Genomic DNA, 20,936 nt, shown 5'->3' with positions numbered 1-20,936 from the left:
TCCCTCCCTCTGTCTGTCTCCCTCCCTCTGTCTGTCTCCCTCCCTCTGTCTGTCTCCCTCCCTCTGTCTGTCTCCCTCCCTCTGTCTCTCCCTCTTCTCTGTCTCTACCACCACCCTCTGTCTCTCTCTCCCACCCTCTGTCTCTCCCACCCTCTGTCTGTCACCTCACCCGAGCTTCCCGGGCACACACACAGCCACACCCGAGTACGTCGCAGGTTTTTAAAAGACCATTTACAAGGAGAAGTTATGCAATAGATGAGGCATAGTGAGAACAAAGCTTTCAAAGGAATGCCTCCTAATTAGCAGCAGTTATGTGCTATGTGCCCGTTAATACCAGTGTCATCCCGCGACACACCCACCATTTGCAGGCGACACAGTGCTGTGTCGGGACACACAGTTTGGAAAGCTCTGGTTTAGGCGGTGATCCCAGTTCATCAGGCCAGGTGGCAAGCGGATCATAATGTTTCCAATCGCCACACACGAGTATTTCCGTTTTGGAAGCATTCAATTTGAGATGGCTCCAAGTCATCCATTGATGCACAGCTCTGAGACAACTGAAAATTGGTGAGTTTCCAATGTCTTTGGGGCATTCTAGTTGAAGCAGTATTTGTGCGTCATCTGCATAGGTATAGCATGTAAGGTGAAATTGATTGATTCCTACTAGAGGCTCATTTGGAACCTTGGGTGGAATTGGTACCATCATTGTGGACTTGGGCAACACCAGACATGGTTAGGAGCTGGCAAGTGTGTCAGCAAAGATTAAGGGCAACCCTAGCTGAACATCAGGATTTACATTTTTTAAGATCTAGGTCGATTCATACAACTGAAAAGACAGGGACTCCAGTTCCTCAAAAAAGAATAGGGTGATGGGCATATAGGCCTCTATTTGGCACTGTCAAAATTAAGAGTGATAATCAAAATTCAAGTATACATAGAACTTTGAAGATGCTTGTGAATTTCTTGAGCACCTCAAATCCAAGAAACAATAACAAAATCCAATAAAAAGTGTCTTGCCAGTGCTGGCAAATTCATAAAGGTTCTCTATGATCCTGATGTCCTGTACAGGCATGGCTCACTTTGTGGTGTTTTCCATTAGTTAAGTTTTTGCAATTCTCATGCTTACTTGTACTCAAAATATGTGAACAAAGGTTCCATGGTACTTATTTATCGTTCGCATCATTTGAGTAATCCCTGGATCTACAACCCATCTACTTTAATTTGCATCGTAAATATAACAACTTTTAAAAAACGCAAAGATGTCTTACCAAAAACAAAAGTGCTATACAATACATAACCTAGTGAGCATGGCAGGGAGGGCAGTATCAACAGTGGTAGATACAGACATACACATAATTTTACCGGTGGTAGAGTCAGAGGTGGCAAAATGGTCCCCCATTTTTAACATTTCCTTCCATATACTAGAACATGATGAAAATATGATCAGCAACAAGGAATTGTAGTGGTGCTGTGGAGTTCGCAATGACAAACTCCTAGACCATATACTCTTTTATGGCTTTACTACACTGACAATGTCTAAGAATGGATTTAGACACTGTAGGGGTACAGTGCTCATGCAACTGTACCCTCACCAGTAGTATAGTGCACCCAGCTAGAGGGATGTCTTACCTAAACCATAGGCAGTGGGTTTCAGGCATAGCAACCAAGCATGTGTGTCGACTCTTCACTTTTCTCTGCACCAGAGTGTGTGTGTTAAGGTACAGGACCTCCAACGGTGGCCCAATATGTGCGGTAGGCCGTAGAGGCCTTACCTGATCACAGTGCCTTTGGTACCCATGGTACCTTTTACAGGGAATTTACATGTGGCCAGAGAGTTGCCAATTAGGGGTACAAAGGTACAGTTTTAGGAAAGAACACAGGTTCTGGGAACCTGATTGGCAGGGACCCAGGGCACATCAAGTCAAATTGCATCAGATATCTGGTAAAAAGTGGGGGGGTTACTGCAACCAACAGAAACCCACTTTCCTACACTCGCCCAACATGAGGTCGCTTACCTGGGAAAGTATGCTAGAGTACACCGGTATGGAGAGGGCGAACACCCCAGTCGAACACTGACTCGTTTGCTTCGTCACTCTTGCCACGCCACATATGTAACTCATTTGCGGCAGCCAAATGGTACAGGAGTCACTGATCACGCCAACATTTTGCCAGATTTTACTGACTATTACAAGGCACTTTACACGTCTCGCCCGGGTATCGGTGAAGATGCATTGCCCAACTACTTTTCTGAAGTCGCCATTGTGTGGCTCAAATCCGGCCAACAGCAATTCCTCACCTCTCCCATCACATGTGAGGAACTCCCACAGGCTATAGAGGACTTGAGCGGATCCACGGCTCCCGGCTTGGATGGGTTCATTGGCAACTTTTACAAAGCTTAAAACCACTTCTGGTCCCTCATTTATTAGATATGTTTGATGCATCTCTTGAACGTGGCTCCCCCCCACGCTGCGGGAACTTGTCATCACTGTTTTACTCAAGCACAAAAAGCACCGTTTCCACTCCTCTTCGCATCATCCATTGTCCCTTATAAATTTCAACACTAAAATACTGGCCAAGGTCTTAGCTACCCACCTTTTTCTAGTAATGGATCAGATAATTTCTCCCATGCAATCTGGCTTTGTACCACACTTTTCCACTTCAATTAACCTTTGCACTTTATTCACAGTGATCAATCAAATTTACCCTACCATCCACTCGGCAGTCGCGCTATTAGATAGCAAAAAGAAATTTGATTCACTTGAATGGACTTTTCTCCACGCCACTCTGACAACACTGGGCATGCCTAACGGCTTCCTCAATCTGATTCATCTGCTTGTCATACCAAGACCCTATGACCCAGTTGCGCCTCAATGCTACAATCACAGAGCCGTTCCCCTTAAAACATGATTTCTCTGGTCTGCATAATAACTGGAGTAAATCGGACTTGTTCCTACTTAGAGATGTCACTGTGCCTTGTGGCCTTGAATTCCCCTTATAATAGTGCACAGACTCCTCCAGGTATTTGGGCATCCATATCCACAGGGAACATTCAGAGGTAATCCGATGCAACTATAGGCCCAGTCTAGTGGATTTGACTTCCGATGGGTATGGCTGGACGTATAGCAATCATCAAAATAGTTGTGTTATTTAGCTTTCTTTCTTTTTTTTTTTAATATTCCCATTACCCCCACCAGCATGTTTTTTCACCTCCCTGAGTGGGTTGCTCATTCGGCTTATATGAGCCGGCTCCCGTTCTGGCATCCGCTGGGAAGTCCTCACACTCCCCTATGATGACGGTGGATTTAGAGTCCCTGACCACCAACTTTATTTCTACGTAACCCAAGCACATTTCGCTTACTATTGGTAACACACAGATGCCCGGCTGCCGTTCCTTAAACCGGAGAGGAAACAACCACTGCATCTCCCACTTGCCACCATATTACCCCAAGGTATCCGAAATGACCCCAATGTAATAAGACGCTTGCCACTACTAGTTGGGCATGGTTTAAACTTCTGCACTATCTTGGTGGTGATGCTCTTTATTCCCCCACATATCCCACTCATAAACAACCCTCGACTCCTACTCACTCGAAAGCAACTAGTTCAGCGTACTCTTTGTGCACACATATGGCGGGTCACGGGCGACCTGTTTATAGCTGGTGTGCTCAAGCCCAGTTACACAATGGCTAAGGAAGAACAATCATCCACTATGGATAGATTTACATTCCATTGTCTACACAGGACATTATGGGTTGTGCTACCCCCCTACCCGACTGAACCCAAAGATTGTTCACCACTCACATTAATGATTGCTTCCCCAGATAATGGCCATCTGGTCTCTACATTTATATCATACTTCCTTGAAATTAAAGCCTGCCAGAGTGGAGAGGGCAGGGCTGCGTGGGAACGTGACCTGGGTATCCCTATTTCGGATAAAATGTGATATTACTGCTGCATGCAGACTAAACTAGTTTCAGGCAACCACCGGCATAAAATATTACATTATAAATATCTCCACAGAGCCTATACTACCCCCAACACACTGGTGAAATTTGATCATAGAACTCATTATCCCATTCTAAATAACTGTGGAATAACGCAAAATGTAATAATTTCATCAGGAAAAATTTTTCTGTTCCTGTGATTTCATTCTCCAGTAATCTCCATTCCATCGCTTCTAAACCCTCATGATGGGGGATAGAGGTGTAAAGTGCTGTAACGTCAATGGAACATAACCATATTTGCTCATTTTTTGGAATTATCACTTTGTTTAGAAGGTTTAAAAAAGCAGTGGTGTCTTTAATGTAGGTACTCCAGTTTTGAACCAGTGGTTGTATGAACCAATCTAGATATTGACCTAGTGGTTCTGAAATTGATCCACAAGCTGACACAATGGGTCTAAACTGTGGTCTGGTGGCATGCTTATGAATTTTCGGGAGCATATAGAATTGAGGTCTCCTTGGATATATGAGACTTGGGGGACAGATCGTATTAAGGTCATTGAATATATTAATTTATTAACACATTGGACAGAGCTCAATATGTAAATAATAGAGTATATCACTGAATAGCTCATGATATTTTCTTTATTTTTCCGTTTAGACCCCTGAAGAAGGGTCTCTTTTGTTGACCGGAAATGCATTGGGTTGTGTGAATATGCAAAACGAATATGTTTCTTCACTAAAGAGATGTGGAATATATCACAATATGAAAACAGAAACGAAATAAAAGATATGAATGTAAAGCTGGATTGAATTGGATGGAATTTTCATTGAACAGATTAAATGCAAAATAAGACCTCAACAGGTGAAGTATAATTGTGCGTACCTCCAACTTGGAAGTGAGAGGCATCACTTTCTCCCGAATTCATTGAAACAACAGATTAACCATATATTATTCTGCCATATGTTATATTTGTTCACTCCTCTGCACCGTTGTATGGCGCCTAATGTTCCTTATTGATTTTTTGAGGTATGTTATGTCTTTTCACATTTCTTCCTTCATTGTATGTCTCATTTATTGCTATAGCTCTTTTTCTTTTCGTAACCTGCTGCACCCACATGTAAACATTTTGTTTCACAACTTCGGTAATTGCCTTCACTGTATGTACATGTTGAAAAATGATGAAGATTTTTTTTTTTTAAATAAAAAGGACAAGGCACACAATATACTAGATATTACAATGACCATCATTAGGCAAACAAATGTCAGGTTGCTAGCCTTTAAAAACACTTTAGGATCTTCCTGTGTAGTTGTAGAATCAACTGTATATTATCTGACTCTCTCCAATCTGAACACATTCAAGAAATCTTTAAGGAGGAAAAATAGAATCTATTCATTGGCAGTCCTCCCACACAGCAGCCAAACGTAGGTTTTGCTCAAGTTTTAGTGAACTACCAGCAAGGCCCACTTTTCTATGACTCTCCCACAGCAGAAGAAGGGAGGGTGTTTTTGGGTCAATGTAAGGAATATGGTGAGGAAAACAGGGCTTGGTTTAATGTATAGAATTATTTTCTGACCGACATGAAATGTTTCTAACCTACAGAATTCTTATATAAATATAGAAGAACTTCTAAGTCCTTTCAAAATAGATTTCTTCTGAAAAGAGGCAGAAACCTGAAACCCTTGATGGGGAACTTGATATCAATCTTAAGTTAATGTAAGAGGGGATAAACTGATAACATAACTAATAAGAGTCTAAGGCTCCTCCTGCTTATTTCTACTTTCCCTAAAGTGCAGAGGTTGAATGTACTTTTTCCAACTTCAGAATGATAAAAGGCTAAGCCAGACTGATAGGTATCTAACTGGTTTCTTATGGGTTCACTGATGACTGTTACAGACTTTTATAGCAGTAATAATAACTCACAGAGCAGAAGTTGTTATCTAAGATGAACATATTGTAAAACTGAGGTTTTTGACCATGTTATCTGAGGTTTTAATTATTTCAAAATCCAAAAGCAAAGGCAGAGTCATTTATATTCTGCTCAGGTAAAATACTGATTTTCATGCAAGCGCATCTGTAACAATGATACAGAACAAAGCTATGTGAAAAGCCATAATGCAAAATTTAACACGTTTTCTTTGCCAGCCTGTGCTGGGAACGTGTGTGCCATTATTCCAGCCAATGGAAAGTATTCTCGGAACAGGCCAAAGCCACATGGTACAGTAAAGATGAAACCATTTTATTTAGCTGATTTATACATGTTTTACATGCATTTACAGACTTTTGAGATGTACCATGCTGAATATACACTCACAGCTGCTACTGTCTGTATAGAGGATTAATGTATTTAATTGTGGTAGAATAGCCTAGACCTTTACGCGCAGGTAAATAATAAGCATTGGCAAAGCCAATAGGTCACGCCCATGCAAGAGCTACTGGCTTTGCCAATCTGTTTTAACCATTTTATACACCAGCATGGCTAAATGTTAGTGGTGTAGAGAGGAGTAGCGTGGAGTGGTGTACATTGGAATGGCAAAGAGTGGACAAGAGTGGCGTGGCCTAGTGTTGTGTATTGGATTGGAGTGGAGTGGCGTAGAGTGGTGTACAGTGGAGAGGCATAGAATAGAGTGGACTGGTGTAGAGTGCACTGGAGTAGTGTTGTAGAGTATAGTGGCATACAGTGCAGTACAGTAGAGCAGCATAGAATTCAGTGGCGTAGAATGCAGCATCACAGATTAGAGTGTTGCATAGTAGAGTGCAGTGGTGAAGTGTGTAGTGGTGCAGAGTAGAGTGGCATAGAATACAATGGCTTGGTATGAAGTTGTGCAGAGTACAGTGGCATACAGTATGGTGATGCAGAGTGGGGGAGAGTACAGTAGAGTGCAGTGGCATGGCGGGTTGCAGAGTGCAGTGGCGTAGCGTACTGTGTAGTGGTATAGAGTGCAGTAGTGCAGAGTAGAGAGGCGTAGAGTGCAATGTTGCAGAGTAGAGTATTGTAGAGTGCAGTGGTGTAGAGTGCATTGGCGATGAGTAGTGGCGTAGAGTGGTGGCGAGAGCAGCAGCACAGGGTGGTGCAGAGTAGAGTGCAGTGTCATACAGTGGTGTGGCGTAGAGTAGAATGGACTGGTGTAGAGTGCATTGGCAGAGTTGCTGAGTATAGTGGCACAGAGTGCAGCAGCATAGAATTCAGCAGGGTACAATGCTGTGTCGTAGAATGTAGTGGTGTAGAGTAAAGTGGTGCATAGAGTTCAGTCATGTAGAGTAGAGTGGTGAAGTGGCATAGACAAGAGTGACGTAGACAAGGGCGGCGTAGACAAGGGCGGCATCGAGTAGACAGGCGTAGAGTAAGGTGGCAGAGTGCATTGGCGTAGAGTGGTGCAGAGTGCAGTGACAGAGTGCAGTGGCGTAGAGTACAGTAGAGTGATGCTGAGTAGAGTGGCCTAGAGTGCAGTGGCATAGATTGCATTGGCAAAAAATGTAGCAGTGAAGAGAAGCGTGGCATGAAGTTCCGTGGCGTAGAGTTCAGTGACAGAGAGCACTTTTTCAGAGCAGAATTGTGCATAGTGACGTAGAGTGCAGTGGTGCAGGGCAGAGTGCAGTGACAAAGTGCAGTGGTACAGAAAAGAGTGGCATTGAGTGGAGTGGAGGAAAGTAGTGTAGAGTGCAGTGGCTTAGAGTAGATTGTTTCAGAGTAGAGTGGAGTGGTGCAGGGTAGCATGCAGTAGAGTGTAATGCACAGAGTAAAGTAAAGTGGTGTACAGTGCAGTAGCAGAAAGTGTAGTGATGCAGAGAAGATTAGAATTGCGTACAGTGGATTGCATAGAGTGCATTGGCATAGAGTGCACTGGCATAGACAGCAGTGTTGCAGTGGCATAGATTGAAGTGGTGTTGAGTTGAGTTGTGCAGAGTATACTGGAGTGATGTGGAGTAGAGTGGTTGTGAGTGCATTGGCATAGAGTAGAGTGGTGCAAATTAGAAAGGGCGCAGAAAGGAGTATGCATAGTGTGTATAAAACTATACAATGTATAAAGCCTTCCTGAAAATCCTCTCACTTTGAAGTCACAGAAAGAAAACTCCAAGCTCCCTGGGAGGCAGAGCATGACATTCGGTCTCTGAATGCACAGCAAATGTGACAAGATAAGAGCAAGATTTACAGGCTTGTTTACAGAAAGGAGCACTCGTGGCAGAATACAAGGAGCGGTAGCGTGAAAAGGCTTTGCTCTTTGGGAGGGGCGAAGTCAGAAAATGTGAGTTGCAATCCACAAAGCCAATGGTAAGGAAAGGGTGGAATGCATTCCCAGGGAAGCTTTCTAAATGTCCCCAACAGGTCTTTAGAAAACCAGACTGCTGCGCTATCTGGGAGGCTTCAACCTAAAACGGAGGGGCTCTAACAAAAACATACTCCTTATGGAACATTATATTATATATACATACACATTTAGGGATTTCCCAGCTTTAAACCGTGATTATTTTCAGGCCGTGTCCAGAAACCATCCGTGTATCATTGTGCACCTATAGCCTACTTCTAGTTTGAAAAGGACTGAAAAGTTGTCCCTTCAGTCAACCTCACCGTTTGTCAGTTTGTCCCTACTGGAGCCTTGGGTATCGAGAAATGTCATCCGTTAGAATTGGCAGAGCTACAGGGCGATCCTAAAGCTTTATGCAAACACAACGGCCTCCAGGGATTAGATCTTGGCATCAAAAGGGAATTCCTCAAGTCACTGGAAGTTACTACAGCAGGTAATGAGATCATGTGACATTGCTCCTTAAAGGGACAGTTTGAATCCCAAGCAACTGTGGAGACTGCCTTTGGTTATGCTCTAACCTTTCAGGAGGTTGAAGCTAAAAAGAAATGGGTAGCAACCCACTCTATATTAATAAGCTGTAACACACTTCAGTGCATTGGTGTTGATACACCCAACTACTGCTGGAGCTCTCTCAGGATGGATGTCTGCTGTTCTGTGAACTCACCACTCACACCTGTGTTGTTCGTATCCTAACCTAACCTGGATCATCAATAAACTTGTAACATAATCTTATCCACAAAATAGTTTTCTGCATGGTTTACTGTGTCATACGTTTAGTGTTATAAGCGTGTTTTCTAATGTTATTCTTTTTGTCTACCTGATTTGAAAAGTTGATAAAAATTGATTTTAATAACACGCTAGTGAGTGTTGGTCATATAGTGAAATATAGTAGCATTAAATGCATACAGTGACATCAATGGCTATTGAAAAACTGTACAGATGATACCAATGAGAACCACTATTTATGAAGATTACACCCAACAGTGTGTTCAGGGAAATAGGCACCCACTCCTCTGTGGTAATTTCAAATAAATTCTGGGGTCAGCTCCCTCCCCACTGGAACTGGAGCCTGCCTGAATGGGTGAACAAAGGAAGAGGCCTGTCCAGGTGTCAGCTGACATCTGCCTATGACAGGGGAAGCCCCTAAGAAGTTAATTAAGTTCCCGGCCACTGCTCACATAGTCATCCTGTGAGAATGTGGCTCTGTATATACTGTTCTCAAATAGGTACAGTGTGTACAGAGTCCACAGTCCCCAGAGGTTTGGCAGAGGCTAAAGTTAGATATAACCTTACTCTATAAAGTGGTAGCTTGGTCGAGCAGTAAGGCAGTATCAGAGGACAGTGTAAATCACTTTGTTGTACACACTCAGCAAATGGTTTCACACACTCAATAACTGAACTCTAGGCCAATGGTTTATATATAAAAAAATACATGCTTGTTTTATTTTAGAACCAACAATAGGTATTAAAATATACTTTCTCAAAATGAGATGCTTTATATAAATACTTTTGCAATATGCAATTGTCTTTTGTAAATAATTACAAGTGGTTGCAATAGGCAACACAATTCTATACACAACAATACATTGAGTTCAATGGAAGTTTCAAGTTATTTGCAATAGATTACTTTAAGGATTACTTTTGTGATTCCAGGACTGGATCCTAGATTCAGTCCTGGGACAGTACTTAGAAACAAGTGATAAAAGTCGACTTAGTTACTGTTATGATTTTTAGACAATATTTTGCTATTTTAAAAGTTGACACTTAGAAAATATTACATAGAAAACAGTCAATGATTCCCTATGGAAGAAAATTCAAGTTGCAAGTATAGTATGTTCTCGTTACTTTTGTACTCCAGTACTGGGTGCGTAGACTCAGTACTGGGACCTTTATCCAAAACAGGTAAGTAATTAAGTTTTCACAATTTATACGATTTTTATAGAATATTTAAAGTTTGAAGAAATCGACACTTAGAAGAAATTTCACAGAAAAACAGTCAATGGTTTCCAATGGAAGAAAATTGGGTTACTGGTAAGTACGGTTGTGAATATTTTTCAGAGTCAGTGCTGGGTACCAAGATCCAGCACTGGGAGCTCACCTAATAGCAGGTGAGCATTTTTATTTCTCGGCTGATTTTTGGTGAATATTTCAAGTTTTGAAAAGTCCACACTTAGAAGAAATTTCAGGAACAACCAGTCAATGTTACCCTATGGAGAAAATTGAGTTATCGGCTTTAAGGTAAGTACTCGACTGGCAGAGTTAAGGTTCTGGGCATAGACTCAGGGGTCTCCCAGGGTCAGGTAGGTACAGTTGTTACACCCTCAGCGGCACAGGGGCAGCCGGGAGCAGAGAGAGTTAGGCCCAATGTTATCCTATGGGAGGCAGGGGGGCCTTGGTTGGTGGCTGCTGTCTAGCAGGCCACACGGCTGTGGAAGCTGGGCTCTTGGTCACTTGCTCAGGGCAAATGGGGAAGTAGATAGGTGTAGAGGTTACACTGCCAGGGCCACTCGGGCGGCTGGGTGCAGGGTGCGTTTGAGCCTTCGGGCACTCAATTGATTTCAATGGGAAAGCTCCGGTTTAGAAAAAGACTGCAAGCTCGGGGACGAAGATTCTTCAGATCTCAACACCACTTCGAGAGGTAAGTTGGAGGATAGGTAGGTACCCCGGAGTTGGTCGCGGGGCGCCTTTTGGTGTCGGGAAATCTTACCCTCTGTTGATCGCTGTTGGGGGGGGGGCACCTGGTTCTGAGGCTGCAGGCGTCGTCAGGAGCGTTGAGGGAAGTCCTTGGGTGCCGGACTCGGGGTCACATTCACCGTGGGGTCGTCCTCGTGGTCTTTGTTCACTCCGGCACAGGCCAGGCTTGATGGGTGCAGAGTGTGAAGGGTTCGCGGTTCCGGGCTGATGCCAGGGATTAGAAGCAGATTTTGAGTAGAGCCTCTACTCATGGGAGTCCCAGGTGCTTAGAGCCAAAAGGTAGACAGGTCCTCCGGGGTTTGTGAGGTTGCTGGCCACAAGAGATGCCGGGTTGGAGCATGAGCAGGTTCGAGGGTCGACAGGCCGGTAGGGCTGGGGCCAAAGAAGTTGGTGTCTTCCTCTCCTTAGCAGCTGCAGGGCAGGTCTTCTTTCTTCTTGCTCTTCTTTGTATTTCGGAATCTGGAGAGGGAAGGTCCAGGGTGCCCCTAAATACTAGATTTAGGGGCGTTACAGGTAAGTGAAGGGCAGGGACCAATGGGTCCCTGTCCTGGGGTGGGTACACCCCCTATTCTGCCTCTCTCCTGTGGGAGGGGGGTAGTAGCCTAGTCCTGATTGGGTAGGGCCCCCCCCATCTTCAAGATGGCAAGCGCCCGGAGATGTGCTTCACCTCGCCTCCCCCACCTGAGGGGTGGGGTTGGCAGGCTGGCACATCCCCTGTCCTTATTTAGGGTTTCCGGCCAGGCTTCCTGCCAGAGTGGGGGCTGCCAGTGGCCTGGGGAAGCTCACAGAGGTGGCATGCCCCCCTGCCAATCCTGGGGGAGGAGATTTAGCACCTCGCCCAGGATGTGCATTGTTGCAGGCCCAGGAGAGATGGGGCTCGCCTACTCAGGGGACCAGCAACATGTCTGCTGTGTGGCAGCCTAGGCAGCCTCCCAGACCAGACGTGGATTGTAGGTTAGGTTTCAGAGGGCATCTCTAAGATGCCCTCTGGGGTGCTTGGTACATTAAATCCCACACTGGCATCAGTGTGGGTTTAATGTGCTGAGAAGTTTGAAACCAAACTTCTCAGTCTTCAGTGTTGCCATTATGGTATTGGGGAGTTCGTGTTTGACAAGCTCAGCACCAAGTACTCTTAAATGGCAGCACTGCACTTACAGTGCCCAGGAATGGACCTGGGTACTGTAGGGGCACATGGCTCATGCTCCTGTGCCCACACCACTGGCATAGGGCACCCAGCTAGAGGGGTGGCTGATGTATGGCAGTGTAGGTGGTGGGCATGGCACACAGGGATGTGTGCCATGTTGACTCTTTGTTTTGTCGTGTACCCAGACACTCAGCCTGCAAGAGCAGTGTGTGTGTGTTAGGGTACAGGGCCTCTAAGGGTGGCACAATGAGTGCTGCAGCCCTTAGAGGCCTTCCCTGGTAACAAGGCCCTGGGTACCATTTACCAGGGGCCGACATGTGGCCAGGGTTTGCCAATTTTGGTATTGGCTGTTAGGCAGTTTTTAGGGAAGGAACACAGGCCCTGTGCACCTGATTGGCAGGCGCCCAGGGCACAACAATGAAAAGTGCATCAGCTATCAAGCAAAAAGGGGGGGGGGGGGGGTTACTGCAACAGAAAACCACTTTCTTACACATCCTGACAGAGAAACAGAAACACCTCCCCACACCTAGACCTTTGTGTCTCTTCTGGGGTCAGTTTTCACACCTCATTCAAAATGCTTGAGCACTCTGAGGGCTGTAGCTGGAGGCTACTGCAAATTAGCCTCCAGTGGCGTTCAGCAAGGAAAGAGTATTATTATTTATTACAAATCTGACTCCGCTAGTCAATGGGGCTTTTAGTACATATTACAAAGAGTTTAAGAATGACATTTCTTGTTGATTTTTAGTCGAAGATAGTAGTATTAAATGTAATAGAGCACCCCAGAGTTTCTCTATGGAACAGCCAGCCTTACCATAGTGAAAATACCTTTGCAGAAAGGAAATGCTTTGCATTAACTTCTACAAGTCCTACTTTTGATTAGCATGCACCCATCCTTATGGGCTACAAGGCCTACTTAGGGTGAATTACTAATATATGTAAGGAAGGTTTAGACCTGTCAAAAAGGCTTATTTTGACAAGCGGGATTACAGTTTTTAAACTGTCCCAGTCAGGCTACAATGGCAGGCCTGAAGATATGTTTGAACCGCGATGGTAGTGGATGCCAAAACTAGTGCTGCCTATAAGTAGTAGCATTTAACTTACTAACCCTGCGTACACTTTGTACTCCATACTAGGGACTTATAGGCAAGTTAAGAACGAAAATTAGGGTTATGCCAATTTAACCATGCTTAATGCGGGATGAAATACACTTTATTCCTGGTCAGGAGATGTAAAGTCCACGGAGTTCTACAGTCAGCGAAAACAGATTTTTTAATTGTGGGTGTAAACCACACAAAAGGTGGCACTTCCTTTACACCATCCCTTTTTAAGACGAGCCTGGGCAGTGCATGCGCTGCTCTGAGAGGCATGTTGTGTTCAGGTATGGACTTGAGGCTCCGCATATCTCTCCGTCCACATATTCAATTGACATTTGTCATTGTCCTTTGGAAACTGTGGATTTTCATTGGTCAATAGGCTTAGGAGTCCCTCCTTAGTACCACCTTGTCTCATTTTGTAACCTCCCAAGAGGACACCAAAATGTTACATGTGTTGTTACTCGCTAGGCTTTAATTACAGCCTCTGAGCACTATTTGTTAAATGGTGACACGCTCTCCCGCAACGCTTGAATTTTTTTTCTACTACACGCCACCCTCATACACTGGCGGCCGTGCCTCTGGTTTATTTGCGGCACCGAACACAAATGCATTTTTTTTTTTTTACTATATAACTTTTTTTTTTTACTTCAATGGCAGCATTTCCCCTTTCCTTAGACGAGCCACATGCAAGGAAACGGGCGCAACCGCCATTAAAGTGAAACAGCTGCATGGGACGCTTTTACAAAAACAAACATTTGTTTGTCAACTTGACAAACAAATGCTTTTTTTTGTAAAAGCGCTCCATACTGAGCTTTCACTACAATGGCGGCCGCGCCCCTTTCTTTAGACCTGGCACGTCTAAGAAAAGGGGCTTGGCTGACATTAAAGTGGAATAGCCGCATGGGTGCTTTTACAAACAAGCATTTGCAATGCAATAGGTCTCACATTTACGAGAATTTCATAAATGCACGACCTATTGCATTGCAAATGCTTGTTAAAACGTTGGCTGAAGAATGAATTAGATTGGTCAGAAGTCGAAACTGTCACCCTACGCAGAAATGTGGCAAAGAGCCTGAGGCCCTATACCATAGTGCAACAACATGAAGAGATGGTTGGTGCATTAAGAAATATAATAAGCAATGATCTAAAGCCAACCTGAGCCTATCAATGATACTCAATACATAACAAAACACTCACTTTAACAGCATATTGCGGCATTACCTCATAAACAACATCATAATCAATCCCCAGTACTTGCATTTTAAGAATCTAGAAAGCGATAAACGCAATACCCAGTATGGAAATGTAATCACAGAAAGAAATGGTTAACTTGCGGCTTATATCAAGCACAATCACTAATCAATCCATAAGGACATTCTTATCGGGTGTTTAATGATAAACATGAGTTACGCTGCAAGTTTATCTCATCATTATTGGGCATGTTGATTTTGAATTTGAAAGTTTACTGCACTCATTAAGAAAATTATATTCTTACTATATAATGGGCCAATGTCTAACACAGGCTTCTCCAACGACTAGTTTGTGAGCTACTGATAGCTCTCCAGCTACCTGCACGTCGTTCTTCTGTGTGCAACACAGCTTGCTAAATTACACACTTTTCATTGGTTTAATTAATGCAAGCAGTGCTTTAAATGGGCAGGTATTGCCCGGTACGGAGTACCTAAACTTCTTTTATATAGAAAGGGAGAATACAAACATTTCTCAGCACTGCTGCAATACATTCAATGGGAGAGTACGGTCCCTTCTCAAGAGCAAACAGGCACTGTCAAATGTGAGTACCTGAACTTTTATATTTCATTTTAAGCACGGATTGCAAGTATACTAAAATTGAAAAACGTATATTTGAGAGGAAAAGGTGTGCTTTTTCAGAAGCAGATGAATGGAGAAAAATGGTTACATTTTTTTAAATATATTTAAATCTGATATATAAACGATCAATTATGTGGTGTTGGGGAAACTTATTACCCAGGGCCACAGGAATTATGCAATTCCGTGGCTGCTGCCTTTTTAACATAATTATAGATTTACCGCATTTCTAGTTAAACTACTTCAAAAGTTACTAAAAAACGGCAAAACAGTTTCTGCGCAGTGGAAGGCACGCTGCAAAGGTTAACTGGTTAAATTTCTGTTGCTTATTGATATATTTGGGTATTAAACTGGTATTCATGGGGTACAACCCATGACCAGATAGTGTTAATAAAGTGTAAAAATTAAACAATAATGAAATAATACTATGAGAAATTGTGCTACATTATACCTCATACTTTGCATTTTCACAAAATGTGGCCCATTCCCTACTACATAATTCAAGCTGCACTGCTTATTACTCATATTACCTTGGAGCCAGGGGCACTGCAGCTATGACAGTGATACATTATCAACATAAAGACATTCCAATATCATAAAGACGTTTATACATTACTGCTGACAACCCCGCCTGATGCAGTGAGGTGATCACCACTGACAAACTTGATAGCATGGGGTGGTACTAATACAATCATGTCTGATATGGTCACAATAACAACACTAAAAATATTAATAGCTCAGTATACTTTTTATTGAACAGAAGTAGCTCTTACTACATAACGGGATGGAGACCCCTGGTCTAACAAACCCAGTTAGGAGGTCGAAGTCAACCTGTCGGAAACCCTAAAGGGTAATTGATTATTCATAACATGGGTCACAGTTGCAAGTAGGGTTTATTATTGCAAAAACATGTTTAGAAAAAAAACGTAATACATACACGCCAACCTTGTGAAGTTGGTAAGAGGTGAGTTTGGGAGGAAAAAAAGGGGATGAGGGGGCTGATTCGCCCCATTGACTTACACTGAAGCGGAATTTTTAGGAGTGAGACAAATAAAATAAAGCCGTTTTGGGACTAAATGCGGTAGTCTCCACCTGAATCGGGTTTGTTGGCATAATTTAATTCTGATTTAAGATAAAAACAAAAAAAAATGCATATTTGGAAAGAAAACCCACGTGACAGTGCACGGGGACAACGGGGTTGGATGGAGGGGCTGTACCTAGAGGATATGCATTCACCTGTCGCTGCTACAAAACACCACCGTTTCTTTTGAAGTATTAATCAATAATACAGGTGGCATAGAGAATCTTTGATGCAAAGAGGCAAAGTGCCTCCTGAGAAATTGAATGGGGTGTGAAGGACTGTTCTGGAACAACGGCATTTGATAAGTATCTATGGTAAAAGGAGAAGCCTACCCAATAGAAAGTAGTGTGTGTTACCGCAGAGTAGGGAAAAGGGGCGCTGGTTATGCTGCAGGGTAAGAGCGTTTCCTCGGCAGAGTAGAAACTCTACCTGGAAGCAACATTACTGCTACAGAAGGTCTGATCCGATCCCGCCCTATTCATCTTTGGACTCCGAAGAGTACATAAGAGACCCTCACTATTACCATTCCGTCCCTCCCACTCTTTCTCCCGAGACTCACTTTTTCGTGAAACACGGCCTCCATGTTTGTTTCTCTTGGGAACGGGAATCGTCATCCTTCACGTGACCAAACGCACATCCAATCCAATCCCTCAGGCGTTTCATAATCATGTGATTGCACTTCTGACTGCAGGTGGCCTTTCGGTCACGTGGCTCACACACACGCACAGAAATGAACTGACTGTTGCTACACCATTGACATAAAAGACGGGAAACGCTAGTGGCGGCAGCTCAGTCTCCTGAAGTCTGACTCTGTGTGATAGTGGCTGCCATCTTGGAAATAGGGATTGTTGGTGGGAAAGATCACAATGACATTGCTTAACAAAGTAAAATTGGTTATCGGCAACTACAGGAATATAGAAACTCATAACTATTGTTTTTTCGTAAGGGTGACCACCGTCTCCAAGCGCAGGACCGGTTCTATGATTTGTGGGGTCCTGGGCAGACTGGGAATATGCGAGGCCCTTCTAAATTGCATACATGCTATTGTATGTGTAAATGAAGTGCAGGTAACCATAGACTTGATTGTAGAAGATGGTTTATTAAGACATAGTTACAGGTTAAAAAGATAGTAAGTTTCAGGTAAGTAGATAAGTATATAGAAGATAGACCCACCCATAGCTGCCAAGGTTTCAGAATGCTATGTGTGACATTTTCATATTTTCAGTGAAAAGTATGAGTGACATTTCAACGACTAGGAGTGACACTTGTGTGAGCAAAATCAATACCCGGTGTAACAGTTTATTGGAAGGCAGTTATACCTGTGCTTTCGCGGCTCTTCTCAGCAGGGCCAGCATGGCGCGATCGTTCTTTAAGTTTTCAATTACTAGGAGTGACACTCTCCTGTGAGAAAAATCAAGCAATAAAGACAAGTGAAACATATAAATATTAGAAATTACACTCCATTGAGCAACTCGAAAGTCTAAGAAGTCACTGAACTTAAGTGTACTATTGGGAGGCAGCTAAAAACTGAGCAGAACAGTCATACTGCGTGACTATTACTTCATGCAGTGGAAGGCATGGGGTGCAATGATAATGCAGAAAGTGATGTTATCTGTGTGGTGTATTTAGGAAGCAAGCAGACTATTTCAAAGGGTTAATGGCTAAAGTGCATGAGGTGAATCAACAAAAATGTCAGACAGAGTCCTTACAAAAAAAAATGTTTGTGGTTGGAGTTGGAAGAAAATATTGTCTCTAGTGCGTTCGTAATGAGGTCTAAAAGAAAGGGAATCCAATGTAAATAGTTTGTTTCGCAACATTGGAAAGAAATCATTTGTGTTATTATTAACACACTGACAGTACACACACTCGAGTGGGTGGCAGTGGTTGGTACCTACTTACTGGTCTTGAGTTTTGCAGCACTGCAGGCAGCTTGGCTGACGTTGGCGACTCTGCTCAGGCTGGGAGCCACACCCCACCAGCATCTTTTTCGCTTTGCCGCTCGGTTTTAGTCCAGGCTGACGGGTGTCTTCATTGCATTTCGTCTGTCCTGGCAGCCTCTGCAACTGGTCACAGTGACAGACGGTCAGTCTCATGACTCCGTGACAACTCTCTACCTGGGCTCAGCAATAATGAATTTACCGGCCATAATAAGAGTATAATAGTACAGCCACAGCGGCGATGGGAGCCCACTGTGAGCAGCAGGCAGCACTGAAAGCTGAGCGCCAAGATTGCAGCCGGCGCTGCAGCCTGCAAACTAGTAGCCTCCCGACTTGCTTACAGACTCCCCGCTCTGGCAGCCATTGGGCACTACTACCTAATAACATCAGGCTGTGTGACTCACAAAGCAGCGCAGCACCGCACAAAATGATAGATACATTGTAGTGTGTCAGATTTAAGTTACTGTATGCTACTACACAGGAACAGAGATGCTAGCTCCCGAATCCACCCCGACAGCAACCTAGAGCTTATTGTAACAAGTCTCTAGAGAGGCTTTCATGGGGGAAGGGGGAAAAGTGGATAAAATAACAAAAGAGAGAAGAGACTGTTCTGGCTGGTTTCTTCAGTAGTCCATCCTGCCGACTTCTGTTGTTGATGAGGTAAACCTGTAGACAAGAGTTAATGTTATCATAAACCCTTTTGTCCTTAAGCCTGTCTTAATTCTTTTAACCCTGTTATCTCGCTTCCTTACCCTGCTAATCCCAGAACACAGCTCCTCTTCTATTTCTATGTAGTCTTTTCTGTGTGTGCTCTTTTATTCCTTAACTGAATTATTTATCTGCAATAGAAAGACAACTTCAACCTAAGGCTTATCCTCTTCGTGCTTCTCCCTGTGTATGTATACTTACTTCTCTATTTTCCGTTATTCTCTTCTATTTTAATCTTCCTTGCTGTCAGCCTCTATTTGCAGTTTCTTTCCTTTTAGCACACCTGCAATATATTTACATTTATTTGTTAAGGACCTCTACTCTCCCCTTGACTCTGTATTATTGTATTCAATTAGAATTCTACTTACTATGTTTAAGGTCTTTTCCTATTGGTAATTAATCATCTGTTTATAATGTATTTTCTCTTCTCTTCCTTTTAGGTTTTATCTTATTGCTCTCGGTTTTCCCAGCTACCAACTGATGTCTTTTATCTCTCTGGTAAGTATTGTTCTCTTGTTTTAACTATTTACACCTTGCTTATGTTGCTCTAACCTGTAATTCTAACAACCACTTCATTGTTACAGGTCTTGCCGATTTAGCACTTGATTTCTGTGCTGGGTTACAGATATGCCGTTTTCTCCACAGTAAGTTTGTTTACTTATTTGTTATCAGCAAATGTATTTCTATTCACAGATTGTAAATTACGTTTTTGATAACTTAGCTTCGTTTTCTTCTTCTTTTTCAGATGCTTCTGTGCGTCGCTGCTTCGTCTCTCTCTCTCCACACGGTACTAATGCCTCACAACACGCTCTCCTCACAACCGCTAACTTCTTTGAACTCGGGTTCGCGAACTCGTAACCAGCAGGCTCCCGAATGCCTTTCTCTGCCCTGATAATGATATTCTCTCAAAAAAATAAACACTATGACTTTTGCTATCGCACTCTGAAGTACGCTCCTGACTCCCTGGAATTCTCGGTGAAGTGCGCAGTTCACAAGCAGCGCGAGCCTCACCTGGAATTCCAGCGCGTTCTCTACTAGACACTAGAACGCTAACAGCTACTCGATTCCGGTGGCCTTTTTAGGTGCCATTTCCGAGTTAGCTCCATCCATGTATCTTCCATAGCACGGGGAGTGAAGGCTTTGACCTTTCGATGCGCTATTAAACTTATCTGTAACTTTGGAGTTCTGACAGTACCCTCCAACAAGGTAAGTCCTCTCCTCTGGGGTTTAGTTGGAAATCGTCGGTGAAAGGCCTTAACTAATCTTGGAGCATGGACATCTTCATCTCGTTCCCAAGATCTTTCCTCAGGCCCATAACCCTTCCAGTCCACCAAATAGTATAGCTCCCCTTTTTGCATTTTGGAGTCTAGAATTTCTTTGACTTCAAATTCTGTACCAGTCTCTAGTTGAAGAGGCTTTGGTGGCAGGTCTTTTCATAGGTTTTCTGGAGCCTTCTTTAACAGAGATATGTGGAAAACTGGGTGTATTTTCAACTTTGGTGGTAATTGAATTCGATAAGCCACCAGGTTTATTTTCTCCTCTACCAGATATGGACCAATAAATCTCGGTTGGAACTTCCGATTTCCTTTTAGTCTCAAATTCTTGGTACTTAACCAAACCTTATCTCCTATTTCCAATGGAGGGCCTACTCGTCTCTTTCTGTCGGCATAAGTCTTATACTTTTCTTTAGTTAGTTTAAGATTTTCATTTGCAGTCTTATGCACCTGTTCTAACTGTGTTACGATCTCCTCCACCGCTGGAACTGAGATTTCTGTTTGCCTGAGGGCTGAGTTTGGATGTCTTCCATAATTCATAAAGAAGGGGGAAAACCCGGTGGAAACATTTTTTTCATTATTATGGGCAAACTCTGCAGGCCATAAATAGTCCGACCAATTTCCTTCTTGTTTCAAAATTAACAATCTTAAATACTGTTCAAGTTCTTGATTCACCCTTTTGGTTTGACCGTCAGTTTCTGGGTGATAACTGGTGGAAAAACGGACTTCTGTACCCAAACCTTCCATGAAAGATTTCCAAAAGTGGGAAATAAACTGTGGATCTCTATCATTGATTACTATTTTAGGGATCCCATGTATTTTCACTATTTGAGCACTAAAATGAGTCGCCAACTGCTTAGCTGTTGGCACTCCCTTCAGAGCTGTGAAATGAGCCATTTTAGAAAAGGAATCTACCACTACTAAGATGGT

The 20,936-nt window shown here is 43.3% G+C and overlaps 1 protein-coding gene across 1 annotated transcript in view; it reads right to left on the bottom strand.

Annotated features, from left to right (window-relative positions):
- The window catches only part of ATXN3 (ataxin 3), a 383,732-nt gene extending 366,949 nt beyond the window's left edge, over positions 1-16,783 (bottom strand). The window contains exon 1 of the mRNA XM_085626512.1: positions 16,647-16,783. Coding sequence (XP_085482638.1) covers positions 16,647-16,670 — 24 coding nt within the window. The 5' untranslated portion in view covers positions 16,671-16,783. The remainder of the gene's footprint in view (positions 1-16,646) is intronic.
- Between the last annotated feature and the right edge of the window lie 4,153 nt (positions 16,784-20,936).

The sequence above is a fragment of the Triturus cristatus genome, chromosome 9 (genome assembly GCF_964204655.1).
Source record: "Triturus cristatus chromosome 9, aTriCri1.1, whole genome shotgun sequence".
Taxonomy (NCBI): Eukaryota; Metazoa; Chordata; class Amphibia; order Caudata; family Salamandridae; genus Triturus; species Triturus cristatus.
The sequence above is the reverse complement of the archived record's forward strand: the minus strand, read 5'-3'. Positions and strand labels throughout refer to the sequence as shown.